At 49.3% G+C, this 17,500-nt stretch overlaps 1 protein-coding gene across 3 annotated transcripts in view; it reads right to left on the bottom strand.

Moving 5' to 3' along the window:
* LOC123504761 overlaps positions 1–17,500 on the bottom strand; it is a 229,214-nt gene that overhangs the window by 192,653 nt on the left and 19,061 nt on the right. For all 3 annotated transcript variants that reach the window (XM_045255563.1, XM_045255564.1, XM_045255565.1), the window contains exon 3: positions 8,135–8,273. In XM_045255563.1, coding sequence (XP_045111498.1) covers positions 8,135–8,273 — 139 coding nt within the window. The remainder of the gene's footprint in view (positions 1–8,134; positions 8,274–17,500) is intronic.

Genomic DNA, 17,500 nt, shown 5'->3' with positions numbered 1-17,500 from the left:
ACCTCCCTTCACCCCTAACAAGAGACTGCCCTGACCACCATTATCGATACATCAGGCACAATATTTAATGCTTCAACGCGTGAGTGGCCAAGCGAGACACTCACCATCACAGGTCTAGCAGTTTCCTCTCTCACTTGGCAAACATTCACTCTGTTAATTACTGCACGCCTTTCAAAAATGACACTACAACTCCACCACGACCTTCTCTTCCTCTCCACCTATTTTTCTCTCCCATGAGCTTCGGAGGAAGGAATAGGTGTGTGATATACTTTTTCTAGCGTTAGAAGTTAGCATACTGCCGAAAAATCTAAATCAATGCAAGAATCTTAAGGTGTGTTGCTGTAAGTTTCTGCCGTCGTCGTCGTCGTCGTCGTCGTCGTCGTCGTCGTCGCCGCCGCCGCCGCCGCCGCTGCCATCACCACCACCACCGCCACCACCACCACCACCACCGCCACCACCACCACCGCCACCACCATCACTACCACCACCATCACTACCACCACCACCACCACCACCACCACCACTTCCTCCTCCTCCTCCTCCTCCCTCCCTCCCTCCCTCCCAGAGCAGCATAAACTTTTCTTCCTTCCCCTCGTCCTGTGGTTCCGTGGCGCCTCGTTGGCCAAGAGACGCCCCGCAAAGAGTTTATCACGTGGTGTCGCGTCACCCTGGGGGATAAGGAGAGGCCCCCGCCCGGCCGCCAGACTGCAGGCGGGGCGGCGAGGCGACTCTCCTGCCCTCAGTTAAAATGCAAGACGGGAACATAAAATTAGTAATACAAATTTGAGGCGGGCGGCAGTACACGGACACAAGGTGGAGGGGCGAAGAAGAAAAAAGCGAGTACCCGTCCCGCCGGGAGCCGCGACGGGAGATGATGGGAGGAATTTCACGATTAAGTATTCAATCTTAGCGATGATTGGCACCGCAGCCATTTTTACCCAGAAAACTGATAGAGCTCAGGAGGGTTCGGCCCCGAATCTGACGTTGATCCAAGCAACATGGTGTTGTGGGGCTTTCTTTTTGTGGGTCCTGCCCTGGGCAGCAGGGGCCCGGTCAGGGGTCCAGCAGGCAGGGCGGCACTACCTTGAACTTCGAGTATACCCACTTTGGCACAGACGCGATTCCTTCCACGCTTTCTAGTGTTGTCTCCTTGGTCTCCTCAGAGCAAAGCTTTAATGAACCTGCTACTCACTAACACAGTTATGAAGCGAAGAACAAAATCAGTGTACTCTCCGTACACAAGATCATGTCCTCCACTGTCTGGGGCCAAATCAAGCAAAGGACGTTCTTTCTGGCGAGAAAGGATGTGGCTCCTATAAGTGGAAGAGGATGCAGCCCCTATTAATGGCACGCAAAGAGTTTTATTTATCAATAATAATTCTCTCTCTCTCTCTCTCTCTCTCTCTCTCTCTCTCTCTCTCTCTCCCCGGCGTACTGTTCCAGCAGGCCAGTACTGGACACATTTCTGACACCTAGGGAAGAAGGATACAGTGACGCGGGGTCTGCCGGGCGAGTGTTTGCAAAAGTTTCCGTGAGGTGTTAGTGTCAAGGGAAGTGGAGATGTGCTGCACCCGAGCACGAGTTGTGGTCTTGTTCTGTGTCCAGAGCTGCGGTGTATAATTGATGCATTGTGGGAGAACGTTTGTTTAATTTCTTGGGATGTATTTATAATTACTAGGAGTGAGTGTACTTGTCTTCTAATATTGAGAGGAACAATATTCTAAATTCAAATATCATCTCTTCCAATCAAGAATGAAGGTATTTCTTAAATATCTTTATTATCTATTGATTTTTTTTTTTTTTGTTCCAAACAGCTCTGCGTGTGGTGGGCAACTGTAATGTATATATATATATATATATATATATATATATATATATATATATATATATATATATATATATATATATATATATATATATATATATGTATGTATATATAAGTGAACAAACATCAATATCAATTCTATACAAATGAGCCCAGGAAGATTTTACCATAATATCTTGATGTCTCTTCCTTTACTGTTGAAAAGTTCATAAGGACAAATAAGAATCCAGCCCACAATACCTCAAGACTAAAAGAACTGTTCATGACTGCAACTCCTCATATTTTTATAGGACGGAAGAGAGCACTTAGTGAGGGAGTTCAGCACTGCGGCTGGCCGCAAGAACAATAACAGCCCTGTGTTTATACAAGCCAGACATGTTTACTGCCAGTGAACGCTGTGAAAGTGTTTCTATACAAAGCTCTGAAACAAGAACTTCAGGTGGTTTTTTTTTATTAACTATAATAAGAATATCTGGCTTGAATTAAGAGCTGCAATGGCCATGGCAGGATGTCACGACACCTTGTCAATAAACCCAGCTCCAATATGGACCCAACGCACGTAGCACAGTTCAAAGTGATACAGCGCCTCGTGTTCCTTGGCATAACGCAATGTTATTAGTGACAAATAATACTACTCGCATAGTGTTATGAATGAAAGATGCGCGTAGGGGATGCATGCTCTCCAAATACAAACGATCTATAACACAAAATATCTATTTATGGATATTTCACGACATCCAAGTATGGAAGCAGCAGCAACGAGCACCGAGCGTCTCCTCATACTTGGCAGGCCTTCCACGTGGATGTGGACTGTGGGTCAAGCTTGCCCTCAACTCCACCTGCCCTTCTGCCTGGCGCCTCATGCTGCCGGTATCCAGGAGGCTGGTAACGCCGCCGTCTGTATGCGGAGGAACACTACCACTATTCATGAACACCTCGTTAAGGCGGGTGATCCGGGGGACCAGGGGCGGCTGACTCCCTCGCGCTGCTCGCCCACCGTGACCACTAAGTGCACGCCCTCGCTCGTCATTATTCGCTACGCAACGACTCTCCTTTCTCTGCTGCTCGCCCGAGTCACATTCCTTCTATAATAAAACCCATACTGGTCTATCCATCCTAATTTAATCTTCGTTCACAATAAGGTAAAGCCATTCCAATCTATACCTTCCTGCACACGCCTCGTTCCTCACCAACGTTAATTACTCCAGGGACATGTCCCCCAAACACAACCTTTCTTTCGGCTGACTCTTTGACCTGCAAGGGGACTGGCAATTAAGTGCGCCTTTTTCTTTCTTTTTTGTTCTTTTTCATTTTTTGTTCATCTTGGCCAGTTTCCGTTCTTACATAAAAAAAAAACCCTGATACGTTAGGTACACAGTATATCAAACGTTCTTTTCTACACGAGCGTATCATCAAACCAGTCTTAATGTGTGAATGAAACGTTTCACTGTTTGCCTATCGATGCTGGTGAGTGAAGTGGAAGTACATCAAAAAACAAACACAACTATATAACCCATAACTCTGATGCCACACAACCCACCATCGTAAGTCTTACATTGGGGGCCGCCGTGGTACAGTGGAACCATGCGCGCTTTGGGATCCAAGGGGTCTCCAAGCACACAGGTTCGAATCCTGTCCACGGTCTGAGTGCAGGTTGGGCTTCCTCACTCAGGGCAACGGTTTCCTAGCGGGTGGGCTTTGAGATAGGAGGTACCCTAAAAAGTATCCCCTTTAGCCCATAAATTCCCGTGAAAAGCCCACATGGTATAAAGAGAAAAAAAAAAAAAAAAAGAGGCCACACTCCCTCCACCACCACCACTCCCCATGGCCACACTCCCTCCATCACCACCATTCCCAGAGGCCACACTCCCTCCACCACCACCACTCCCCGTGGCCACACTCCCTCCATCACCACCATTCCCAGAGGCCACACTCCCTCCACCACCACCACTCCCTGAGGCCACACTCACTCCACCACCACCATTCCCCGAGGCCACCCTCCCTCCATTACCACCACTCCCCGAGGCCACACTCCCTCCACCACCACCACTCCCCGAGGCCACACTCCCTCCACCACCACCATTCCCCGAGGCCACACTCCCTCCACCACCACCACTCCCCGAGGCCACACTCACTCCGCCACCACCACTCCCCGAGGCCACACTCCCTCCACCACCACCATTCCCCGAGGCCACACTCCTCCACCACCACCACTCCCCGAGGCCACACTCCTCCACCACCACCATTCCCTGAGGCCACACTCCCTCCACCACCACCATTCCCCGAGGCCACACTCCCTCCACCACCACCACTCCCCAGGCCACACTCCCTCCACCACCACCCTCCCAGAGGCCACACTCCAACACCACCACCACTCCACACCCTCCACCACCACCATTCCCCGAGGCCACACTCCCTCCACCACCACCACTCCCCAGGCCACACTCCTCCACCACCACCATTCCCCGAGGCCACACTCCTCCACCACCACCACCCCGAGGCCACACTCCCTCCACCACCACCACTCCCAGAGGCCACACTCCCTCCACCACCACCACTCCCCGAGGCCACACTCCCTCCACCACCACCATTCCCCGAGGCCACACTCCCTCCACCACCACCACTCCCCGAGGCCACACTCCCTCCACCACCACCATTCCCCGAGGCCACACTCCCTCCACCACCACCATTCCCCGAGGCCACACTCCCTCCACCACCACCACTCCCCGAGGCCACACTCCCTCCACCACCACCACTCCCAGAGGCCACACTCCTCCACCACCACCACTCCCAGAGGCCACACTCCCTCCACCACCACCACTCCCGAGGCCACACTCCCTCCACCACCACCATTCCCCGAGGCCACCTCCTCCATTACCACCACTCCCCGAGGCCACACTCCTCCACCACCACCACTCCCTGAGGCCACACCCTCCACCACCACCATTCCCCGAGGCCACACTCCTCCACCACCACCACTCCCCGAGGCCACACTCCCTCCACCACCACCACTCCCTGAGGCCACACTCCCTCCACCACCACCACTCCCAGAGGCCACACTTCCTCTACCACCACCACTCCCCGAGGCCACACTTCCTCCATTACCACCACACCCCGAGGCCACACTCCTCCACCACCACCACCACTCCCCGAGGCCACACTCCTCCACCACCACCATTCCCCGAGGCCACACTCCTCCACCACCACCATTCCCCGAGGCCACACTCCTCCACCACCACCATTCCCCGAGGCCACACTCCTCCACCACCACCACTCCCCGAGGCCACACTCCTCCACCACCACCACTCCCCGAGGCCACACTCCTCCACCACCACCATTCCCTGAGGCCACACTCCCTCCACCACCACCACTCCCTGAGGCCACACTCCCTCCACCACCACCATTCCCCGAGGCCACACTCCTCCACCACCACCACTCCCTGAGGCCACACTCCCTCCACCACCACCACTCCCTGAGGCCACACTCCTCCTCCACCACCACCACTCCCCGAGGCCACACTCCCTCCACCACCACCACTCCCGAGGCCACACTCCTCCACCACCACCATTCCCCGAGGCCACACTCCTCCACCACCACCATTCCCCGAGGCCACACTCCTCCACCACCACCACTCCCCGAGGCCACACTCCTCCACCACCACCACTCCCCGAGGCCACACTCCTCCACCACCACCACTCCCCGAGGCCACACTCCTCCACCACCACCACTCCCCGAGGCCACACTCCCTCCACCACCACCACTCCCCGAGGCCACACTCCCTCCACCACCACCACCACTCCCCGAGGCCACACTCCCTCCACCACCACCATTCCCCGAGGCCACACTCTCTCCACCACCACCACTCCCCGAGGCCATACTCCCTCCACCACCACCATTCCCAGAGGCCACACTCCCTCCACCACCACCACTCCCCGAGGCCACACTCCCTCCACCACCACCACTCCCTGAGGCCACGCTCCCTCCACCACCACCATTCCCCGAGGCCACACTCCCTCCACCACCACCACTCCCTGAGGCCACACTCCCTCCACCACCACCATTCCCCGAGGCCACACTCCCTCCACCACCACCACTCCCTGAGGCCACACTCCCTCCACCACCACCATTCCCCGAGGCCACACTCCCTCCATTACCACCACTCCCCGAGGCCACATTCCCTCCACCACCACCACTCCCCGAGGCCACACTTCTCTACCACCACCACTCCCCGAGGTCACACTTCTTCCACCACCTCCATTCCCCGAGGCCAAACTTTCTCCACCTCCACCACCACCCCTCCCCGAGGCCACACTTCTCTCCATCACTGCAAGGCTGCATCACCGCACTCCTCTCCTCACCCTCAACATCCAAGGCTCACCACCACCACCACTACAACAATTCCTATTGAGGTGTATATCTGAGCCTCAAGCCGGGGGACTTTGTTGACAGAATCAACAGCGGGGCGCTTCCCTGCCGGCCTCCCCTCCCCTGTGGACGGCTTACCTTACTAAGCCAAGGGAATTACGCCGCTCTCGACTCCTGCCAATGACGCTAGACTGGGGCAGGTTATACCAAATTTGATCTCCTGTCATCTCTCCTGTCATCTCTCCAGGGTTGATGGGAGTACACGTGACGTCAATGGGGCGTGCATTTTGTTACTTGAGATATAACACGTGCCTCATCCATCTACACACAGGTAACGCTCACAGCACACCACGGTTACCACTTTCTCACATGTACTTACGATCTCACTCTTTAGATGATATATTAAGAAGCACTATTACAACATCTGATATATATTTGGTTCGTCTGTTTACATAAAAAAGGCAAGAGTTACTGCCATTCATTACATTAGTGAAGACAGAACCAGTAAATTTCTTATATTTTCTTTCTTAAAACACCAATACTCGTATTTTTGCATAACATGAAAGATATATACTGCATGAGTTATATAACCCCTTTGCCAGCCTAAACTCAGTCTCTGATTGGCTTCAATCCCTCGTGAAAACATTTATCATTTATATTTCCAATTTATGAACATACACGGCCCAACACACCTGCCCGAAGTCTATAAACCCTCAGCAGGTGACGGAGCTTCTGTCCGCCAATGTCCCCCCACTAATTCATACTATCCTTTGTTTGGTCGTTAATGAAGCTCGGCCGTCACCTGATCCCCAAATTATAGCGTGTTATGCGTTCCAGGAAGACATCAACTTGTTTTCACTGAGTAACGGTGCTCCGCGAAGGTAAGAGTGGAAGCTGCCTAAAGAAGCGTGTGAGGAAGTTCTAGAAGAAATTACCGATTATCAAGACTCAAGGCAAGAGATAAGCGCCACAGACCATCTGGCTTATTAACATCACGGCACAGCGCTTCAACAACCACACGGGCCAACTTTACACGCGAAGCAGCGTGTCGCCAAGCATCGTAGGGAGATACTTTGCGGGGCAGAGAGGAGAGTTGTCCGTCAGGCCGTGGCACCGGGGCCCCTCCCCCCTGCCACCTGGGAGCCCCTCCGACACACACCACCTGGCCGTGATGTCTTAATTAGCTATTCCTCCCTTCACACCCCGGCCGGGTTAAGTATTCCTCGGAGGGGAAGGGGCTTCACGACCCAGGAGGAGGAGGAGGAGGAGGAGGAGGAGGAGGAGGAGGAGGAGGAGGAGGAGGAGGAGGAGGAGGAGGAGGAGGAGGAGGAGGAGGAGGAGGAGGAGGAGGAGGAGGAGGAGGAGGAGGAGGAGGAGGAGGACGAGGACGAGGACGAGGACGAGGACGAGGACGAGGACGAGAAGGAGGAGGAGGAGGAGGGAAATGATAAAGAGTCACGATAAGGAATTTGAGAAGGAAGGTCAGCAGATGAGGAGGAAGAGAGGTGAGCAATAAGAGGAGGAAGAGGATGAAGGTTGCATGAGTAAGGAGCAAGTTCATCCCTCAAGGACAAGCGGGGACGTCGTCAACGCCTCCACCGACCTGCCTCCATGATGCCGCTGGCCGGTCACGACCAAACTTGTGGGGATGTTATAAGTTTCTTGAAGGTTATAACAGGGCGCGGGAGGAACAGACAGACAGACAGACAGACACACACACACACACACACACACACACACACACACACACACACACACACACACACACACACAGAGAGAGAGAGAGAGAGAGAGAGAGAGAGAGAGAGAGAGAGAGAGAGAGAGAGAGAGAGAGAGAGAGAGAGAGAGAGAGAGAGAGAGAGAGAGAGAAGGGGGGGAGGAGGGGTTAGGGAAGGATGGCATGCTAGTACATGGCGTGACGGTAGGCAGCCGTGCGACACTCACCTGCGGCGTTGTGTGGCAGCGGCCGGCGCGATGGGCTAGTGAAGGGGAAGTACGGGGAGTCTGGGGCGAAGGTGGCCCCATCAGTGCCTCCCGCAGTGCCCCCAACAGCCCCAGCGCCCACATACCCGCCACTCACCCCCTGTAAAACAAGACAAGACTGTCAGCAGTCAGCACACCACAATGCCAAACCACTTCAATGATGACTGCGGCAACGTCACAATACCTGCATATGAACCTAAGGAAGGAACAGTAACAATATACTTCTCTCTCTCTCTCTCTCTCTCTCTCTCTCTCTCTCTCTCTCTCTCTCTCTCTGGTCAGCGTCACAAAGACCTAAGGACAAGTTAAGACAGACTATGAGATGACCTGGATTCCAAGGATGATCTGCGAATCCTCCTCCTCCTCCTCCTCCTCCTCCTCCTCCTCCTCCTCCTCCTCCTCTTCCTCGTCTTCTGGTTCCCATCCTCCTCCTTCTCCATGCAGCCGTCGACCAGCATTTCCTCTCTATCGCCTCAACATCTGTCCCTCACGCTCCTTATCCATTAACACCACCTGGCTACCGAGAAACTTCCAATTTTCTCCTTTTTCCCCTCCTCTTTTAAACATAGCGATAACAACACTACAAAACTTATAAAAGCAGAACAAAAAATTATACTAACCGAATTCATACATACATCCACCTTATATTTCACTCATTACCTCTGCCTGTTAAATCAAGTGCTCCTAAACGTAACTGGAATTTTTTTTTTCCCCCAATCGTCGTGCTTTGAATTACTCCAGCAAGATCCCTACTATAGTAAATAGACAGAGGAGGAGAGGAGGAGGAGGAGGAGGAGGAGGAGGAGGAGGAGGAGGAGTAATGAGCTGTGTCACTTGCCCCGACGGATCATGCTGACAAGGAAGCAAGAGTCGTACAGGTAATGAGGGCAATGTGAGTTACAGGCCATGTGAGAGGTGTCGAGGGGACAATGACCGGTATTCTGAAACGCTTTGCTCTCTCACCACCACTGCTTTCCAAAGGCTCCAGTTGAAGATACTCGTGCTATTAAGAGTATTATTAAGGTTATGGTGATAGATTGGCAAGATTTCTAGTCTGGTAAAAGGAGAAACTGTCTTAAAAACTCGGCTAGTTGCATGTGTGGCCTTGGAAAATTGTCATGGTGAGAGAGCAAAATGTTTCTGAATACCGGCCAAGGTAGGGAGGAGCGATTACGACCCACAGGAACCAAACTATGCTCTCCTCACACCAGCCAAGCAAAGAGGGAACACTAGGAAGGACACACACGCCGTATATGGACACATTGTTAAAACTCATCGAAACTTGGACACAGACATAGCCATAAAGACGAGCTAGAGGGACTGATATCTGTACTCAGAAACGCTTGGCTCTTTCACCACGACAATTTCTCTAGAATCGTGAAAACAACTTAAAAAACTCGTGTAAATTTAAATAAAGCCTTTTGAAATAGTGGAAGTGAAGCGTAGAAGTGTTTGAGAATATGAGCCTAAGACCGAAAGATGAACAGAAACAATTGGGGGTACAAAGGCGGACTGAGACCAAAAGACTAACAAGAACGACTGGGGACAGAAAAGGAGACTGAGAACAAAAGATTTACAGAGACACTTCGGGGCAGAAAGGGGAACTGAGACCTACAGATTTACAGAAACAATTTAGGGCAGCAAGAGGAACTGAGACCTAAAAATTTACAGAAATAATTTTGGGCAGCAAGAGGGACTGAGACCGAAAGATTTACAGAAAGAATTTGGGGCAGAAAAGGGCACTGAGACTGAAAAGATTTACAAAAACAATTAGGGGTAAAAAGGAAGACACGTTATGACATGCCCAAGAGCGGTGGCACACGAGGCAGGGCACATGAGACAAGGCAGGTTCATATTCCCATGCCAAATTTGTTGAAGGAAAAAAAAAAAAAAAAAAAAAATTCGTCCAGTAATAATTATTGATCATCCATTCAGTTTTGGAATATATCAAACTGGAAAAATATCACTGCGGTTCTCTCAAGTGTGTGGAAGGCGGTGACATTATATCAGCATTGAGATATGCACATCAGCACAGCTGGCCCCTTGCAGCTGATCATTGTGGAAAAAGGTCGAGAGTAGTCCAGGTCTGAGATGTGCATTAGTAACGAAGGGAAGCCAAGAGAGAGAGAGAGAGAGAGAGAGAGAGAGAGAGAGAGAGAGAGAGAGAGAGAGAGAGAGAGAGAGAGAATGTTAACAGTAGCACAAAATAAAACCTCCACGCGTATGTTATTTCTGAACAGATTTCAGTCAAGAATAAACAATTTCTACATACAAATTTCTTAGTTTTACAAATATCCACCAGTATTTCGTTATTTTGTTCATTTGTCGCACATCATCAGGAAACAACCTTCCAGATAAGTAGGCGCTTCACACAACAAATAAGGTAATAACAATAACGTCCACCTCATGTGTCCACTGCGTGTTCAGAATAATGCTTATCTATATCTATTCGAGACGCATTAAATCTTACTTATAATCAGCAAAATTCGTAACTGTTTTATTTCCTTTATTTGTTGCAAGTTTCTGTTATTGTGTTATAATTGTACAGTTAATTTTACTATGATTTCTAATTGTTGCACTACTACTGTTATTATTCTTTGCTCTTCTGCTACTACTACTACCACTTGTTTCTTAGGCCCATAATATACGAGCGTCTAAAGCGCCGCGTCTGTGCTGCTGACGCCTCCCTGTATTTTATTTTAATCTAGACGGGGCGTTCAAAGCGCGGCGTTTTAGAGGCCGCGGAAGCGTTATTCGTGCTATACATGTCGTTTTCTGAGCAGTACTTCTTGGGACATAGTACAAGATGGATGTCGTGCAAACAGGATGTATTTTGGCGCTTCATCTTTTGCAAGAGTGGCATGAACATCATGAAAGAAAAAAAAGACGTTGGGGTACTCATCCCGTTTTAGCCAATCGCCTATCAACAGGACAGTTCTATAATGTTTGAAAAGCATAGAATGTATCCCGACAAGATTTTTCCAGTATTACAGAATGTCAGTGACATCATTTGATGAACTTCTGTGTTTAGTATGCGAGAAAATAAGGAAAAATTATACAGTAATGAAGAAAAGTATTCCTCCTGCTGAGAGACTCTACGGACGTCGCGGCAGAACTGCCGTGAAATGTACAGTATAGTATGACATGCGCTGAAAACGTTGCGCCACCAACGCCTTCAGATGCGTTAGCAGCGCCGGACGTACGATCAACGCCGACTACCCAAGCGCTATAAACGCTTGTAGACTGAAAATTTGCTTTCCATTCATTAACGTTGATTAATTTCATTAGCGTTAACGTTGCGTCAGACCTGTTGTGTTGTAAACGATCGTATAGTATGGGCCTTAAACTGCTACTATTAACAGGTTGTCCTACTATTATTACTACCACTTGCTTGCTACTACTACTACTACTACTACTACTACTACTACTACTACTACAACTACTACTATTACTAGTACAACTACAACAACAACAACTACTACTACTACTACTACTACTACTACTACTACTACTACTATTATTACTAGTACAACTACAACTACTACTACTACTACTACTACTACATGCTCTTGATTCCCGATGTTTTGCAAATGCTCCATAATCATATTCGACTGCAATATTATATTACAACATTTCTAATATTAGATGAATGTGCCAATGTTTAGCATATATTTAAAAGACATGAATATAATTTGTTCATTAGAGAATGCCAATAAACTTCACTTTACTTCTTGCACCCTTCCCTCCTCACCCCCTCCACAGACACTCTTCACCGCACACACTTCACACTTCCGCCGTCCCCTGTCTTGCAGGGACTCCATCATTCCATTTCAAACACAGGACAACCCTTCACGTCCACCGCGACTCCATGACTCCCGACCCCTTTCCCCCTCACACCCTTCCTGCAATGATGCCGCCTCTTTACACCTAAGCAGTGCCAAACCCTCGTGGCAAGATTGAAAGTCCAGCAGGTTCTTGATGGTGGCAGGGAGCAGCAGTAACAGTCAGCGCGCCGCAGCAGATGAAAAGGCCCTCGAGAAACTTTAGATTTACTGTTTGTGCCGGAGTGGTAGACAGGTTTGACTTTATTTTCATTGCTCTCAGCTGGAAAATGTGAAACTCTACTTTTTTTTAAGTATGTGCCCGAGGTGGTGAGGGCGGGGACCGAGACGAGATGATGGTGGAGGAGGAGGAGGAGGAGGAGGAGACGGTAGTAGTGGTAGTGGCGTTGTTCATTCAGCCCGCACTAAGACTCTCTGCCTCCTCGATCTCATTACAGGAACGATACACACAAAAAAAAAGAAAAAAAAAACTGTGAGTAGGTAAAACCACCGAAGCGATCATTGTGGGAGCTTTCACCGGGCGCTGGCTAGCTACATAGGTGGTGGTCGCTAGCTACATTCACCTCACACTAACAACCCTCCCAGCATACCGTGTACTTGGCCCGCCCGCAACATTAGTCACGCCTTATTAAACCTCTCCGCCACGTACCCAGAGCTCCACTTACAAAATAGTCACCAGTCATACTCGTACAGTACGCCCCCACCCTCGCCCTCGCCCTCGCCCTCGCTCGCGCCTGCCGTTGCATTGTGCTCGGCTCGCGTAATCAGAGCGATGCGCGCCCCCGGCCACCCAGCCAGTCAGCCTTTCCATCCAATTCCCTGCAGCTCTGCCCTCACCTAGGCCCTGAGTCACTCACGTATGACCGCATCTCCTCCTCCTCCTCCTCCTCCTCCTCCTCCTCCTTCTTCTCTTGTACTGTTCTGTCTCTCTTATCTGAAGCCAGTTAGAAGTAGTTACCAAACAACCTCGAAAGGACCAAGAAGTCTGTTGCTGTTTGGCTTTCCTTTGTATTCCTCCTCCTCCTCCTCCTCCTCCTCCTCCTCCTCCTCCTCCTCCTCCTCCTCCTCCTCCTCCTCCTCCTTGCCGGACTGTTGCTTCATTACCCGCACTTTTAAACCCTCTCGGAAACACCACCACCACCACCACCACCACCACCACCACCACCACCACCACATCCACCTAAAGCCTTCCCTCCAGGTCCTGCGCGCCGCTATCCTTGTCCTGACCAACTACTCTTGTATATCTCCACGTCATTTGTTCAGACACGACAATTAACAAACCAGTGACTGCGTTCGTGGTCGTGGTGGTGGTGGTGGTGGTGGTGGTGGTGGTGGTGGTGGTGGTGGTGATGATGATGGTGGTGGTGGTGGTGGTGGTGGTGTGCTATCCAACACCCCCAAGTGAGAATCCATCGTCCTACTCTTGATGTCCTCCTGATTACGTCTCAGTCAAGTCAGTCAGTCACCTCTCTCTCTCTCTCTCTCTCTCTCTCTCTCTCTCTCTCTCTCTCTCTCTCTCTCTCTCTCTCTCTGTGTGTGTGTGTGTGTGTGTGTGTGTGTGTGTGTGTGTGTGTGTGTGTGTGTGTGTGTGTGTGTGTGTGTGTTTCACTGTTTGATCTGCTGCAGTCTCTGACGAGACAGCCAGACGTTACCCTACGGAACGAGCCCAAAGCTCATTATTTCCGATCTTCGGATAGGCCTGAGACCAGGCACACACTACACACCGGGACAACAAGGTCACAACTCCTCGATTTACATTCCGTACCTACTCACTGCTAGGTGAACAGGGGCTACACGTGAAAGGAGACACACCCAAATATCTCCACCCGGCCGGGGAATCGAACCCCGGTCCTCTGGCTTGTGAAGCCAGCGCTCTAACCACTGAGTTACCGTGTGTGTGTGTGTGTGTGTGTGTGTGTGTGTGTGTGTGTGTGTGTGTGTGTGTGTGTGTGTGTGTGTGTGTGTGCACGCGCACAGATACATGCTAATTAGTATCCTCTCTCTAGTTTACTAGAGTTTATTGTTAAGGCTTCTCCAAAAAACATTGTATGTTTTCAGTTTGACCACTGCAATATAAATAAACCGAATACATATAACACATAAAATTTTCATACTTATACATAAGACATAAATTGACACATCCATGCAAACACATACATACATAACTAGGAAAAATTGACATTATACAGACAAACCGTAAATAAATCTTGAAACAGAAAACATTCTTCGAAAATTAAAATAAATAAATAAATAAAAACAGAGCAAGTCACGCCCACCGCCTACCGCCCATAGCCCACACCCACTCCTGGCTGAGCTCACCCATGGGAAAATAACTTCACGTATCGTCATTCGTCAACACCTTCATATTTCAAGTTTATACAGACTTCATGCGAGAAAACACACACACACACACACACACACACACACACACACACCCGGTAGCTCAGTGGTTAGAGCGCTGGCTTCACAAGCCAGATGACCGGGGTTCGATTCCCCGGCCGGGTGGAGATATTGGGTGTGTCTCCTTTCACGTGTAGCCCCTGTTCACCTAGCAGTGAGTAGGTACGGGATGTAAATCGAGGAGTTGTGACCTTGTTGTCCCGGTGTGTGGTGTGTGTCTGGTCTCAGGCCTATCCGAAGATCGGAAATAATGAGCTCTGAGCTCGTTCCGTAGGGTAACGTCTGGCTGTCTCGTCAGAGACTGCAGCAGATCAAACAGTGAAACACACACACACACACACACACACACACACACACACACACACACACACACACACCGCGTAGTGTAGTGGTTAGCACGCTCGACTCACAATCGAGAGGGTCCGAGTTCGAGTCCCGGAGGCGGCGAGGTAAATGGGTTAGCCTCTTAATGTGTGACCCTGTTCACCTAGCAGTAAATAGGTACGGGATGTAACTCGAGGGGTTGTGGCCTCGCTTTCCCGGTGTGTGTAGTGTGTGATATGGTCTCAGTCCTACCCGAAGATCGGTCTATGAGGTATGAGCTCGCTCCGTAATGGGAAAGACTGGCTGGGTGACCAGCAGGCAACCGAGGTGAATTACACACACCGCGTAGTGTAGTGGTTAGCTCACAACCGAGAAGACCCGAATTCGAGTCCCGGGTGCGACAAGGCATATGGGCGAGCCTCTTAGCGAGTAACCCCTGTTCACCCAGCAGCAAGAAGACACGGAATGTTATTCGGGGTGTTGTGGCCTCGCTGTCCCGGTGTGTGGAGTGTGGTATGGTCAATCTTACCCGAAGATCGGTCTATGAGCTCTGAGCTCAATCCGTAATGGGGAAGGCTGACTGGGTACCCAGCAGACGACCGTGGACACACACACACACACACACACACACACACACACACACACACACTTCCATTCTCGTGGCTTTTTGTGGTGTATTCTGTGTTGCTACTGCTGCTGTTTCTTGTGTCTTACAAAGCATGTACTTTATAGGGCTTTTATTTTGAGACAGTTCTCACCACGACCATTTTCACAACTATTTTCAAAGGCCAGAGAGATGATTGGTAGGATTTCACATGTTTTTCCTCATATTTCTTTTTTCAAGTCTGTCAATGGTACGACATGAATAACCCTTAAAAAAAAAGTGTAACATCAACTACAAGAGTCTTTTGAATATAATTAGAGGTACGGAGCAGAAGTGTTCAGAATACAGTATTCCTTAGTCTCACGTTATATCTTGTATCTTAACGTGACAGCAGCGAACCACCACAAATATTCCAATTGCTTTCCCTTACTTTTACTTTGTACCTGCATGCCCATCTTCACCCCATACACCTTGAAGCGAAGACACACAGCAGTAAGCAGCACAAAAAGACGGCGTGGTTTATACAGCCATTTGGGAGACTGAAGTAAAAGCTGTGACCGCCCTACTTCTCCTCTCAGGTGTGTAGTTGCACGTATACTTCACTCAGGTGATTGGAAATTACACACAAAAAAAAAAAGATATATAACGTAGAAGTAGATATTTCGAGTGTATTGCTCAATTTTCCCATCACAGTCTTGACCTCTTTAGTTAACTATAAAGTATCACAACTCACGCCCAGCAAAAACACGTCCCGGAAAGCAGTACTATGGAGGGAAAGCTTGAGGGATTTGCGGATTTATGAACAACAAAGCTCGACCCTAAGTTAATCAATCAATACATTCCTCACTTCGAAAAAATGCAATTGAATATTTCAATACATTCGTAATTACCGAAAGAGGTTTTGTTATAGCAGTGGCAACACTACTACTACTACTACTACTACTACTATCACCACTAATACAACTACAACAACTACAACTATTACTACTACTACTACTACAACTACTACTACTATTACTACTACTGCTGCTGCTAATGTTGCTGTTGTTGCTAAAACTCTAATACTACTAGTACTACTACTACTACTACTACTACTACGACTACTAATACTATTACCAATTTATGCTAACTGTAATTTCAATTACGTGTAACGGAATAAATTTCACCAAGTATAAAACATGAAGAAAAATATAAAGTGCAACTCGCCCTTTGCCCCACCCTGCCAACACGAGAGAGAGAGAGAGAGAGAGAGAGAGAGAGAGAGAGAGAGAGAGAGAGAGAGAGAGAGAGAGAGAGAGAGAGAGAGAGAGAGAGTCCCTCCTCCCTACTTTCATTCATCTTTAGTCTTCAGAAAGAACGCCCCGCAGGAGAGAATTTACGCGCAAAAAGTTGTCAAGTGCTTCACGATTACGTTCACCAAGCAAAAAGTGTATAGTTTCTAATTACACGCTGTTCTTTAAGGTCTTGCCATGTTCTCCACACTTAGTATCAATTTGATGAGAAACGCAGAATCAATTTTCCAAGATAAATTACAAATAAAATGGCCAAGATTCTGCAACTCCACTTTTTTTGGTGGCGAGAAGCTAACAAGTGTGCGGGAAACATGTTTGGTTCATGACCTCGCGTCAGTATACTGGCCCTTATATGTGTGTTACTTACGTATAGACTAACGTCAGTTTTCGGCATACCTCTGAGCAGCCACCGTGCTATCTAGAGGCAGTCTTCCTATCTATCTCGAAACCACCGTGAAACACTCTTTTAATCGATTCGTGGATTCATTCATGGATTCGTCTGATTTTGGTTCTTGCCACATGCACTTTCTCTCTTTCTGATTCAATGCTTTCAGTACTTTCTACATTGAGGATAAAAGTTATTAACGGAGCAGGTCCATCAACTCGCAACTAAGAGCCCGGGGTGGTGTGATGGTGAATAGGAGTGAGGCTGGCAGACGAAAATTAAAAAGAAATGATGACAAAAAAAAAGAGGAAAACGGATGAGCCGTTGAAAAAGCAATTCCTCGCGACAACCACCAGAACCAGAACCAGAATCAGGACTCGGTAATGAGGGGAGACAAGCAGCGAAGACGTTGAAAAGCGAAGATGTGAGGGTTGTAAAGGCACTATAAGAACATAAGATGGTAAGTAGGTAGGAATCATG

This window comes from Portunus trituberculatus, chromosome 17 (genome assembly GCF_017591435.1).
Source record: "Portunus trituberculatus isolate SZX2019 chromosome 17, ASM1759143v1, whole genome shotgun sequence".
Taxonomy (NCBI): domain Eukaryota; kingdom Metazoa; phylum Arthropoda; class Malacostraca; order Decapoda; family Portunidae; genus Portunus; species Portunus trituberculatus.
The sequence above is the reverse complement of the archived record's forward strand: the minus strand, read 5'-3'. Positions and strand labels throughout refer to the sequence as shown.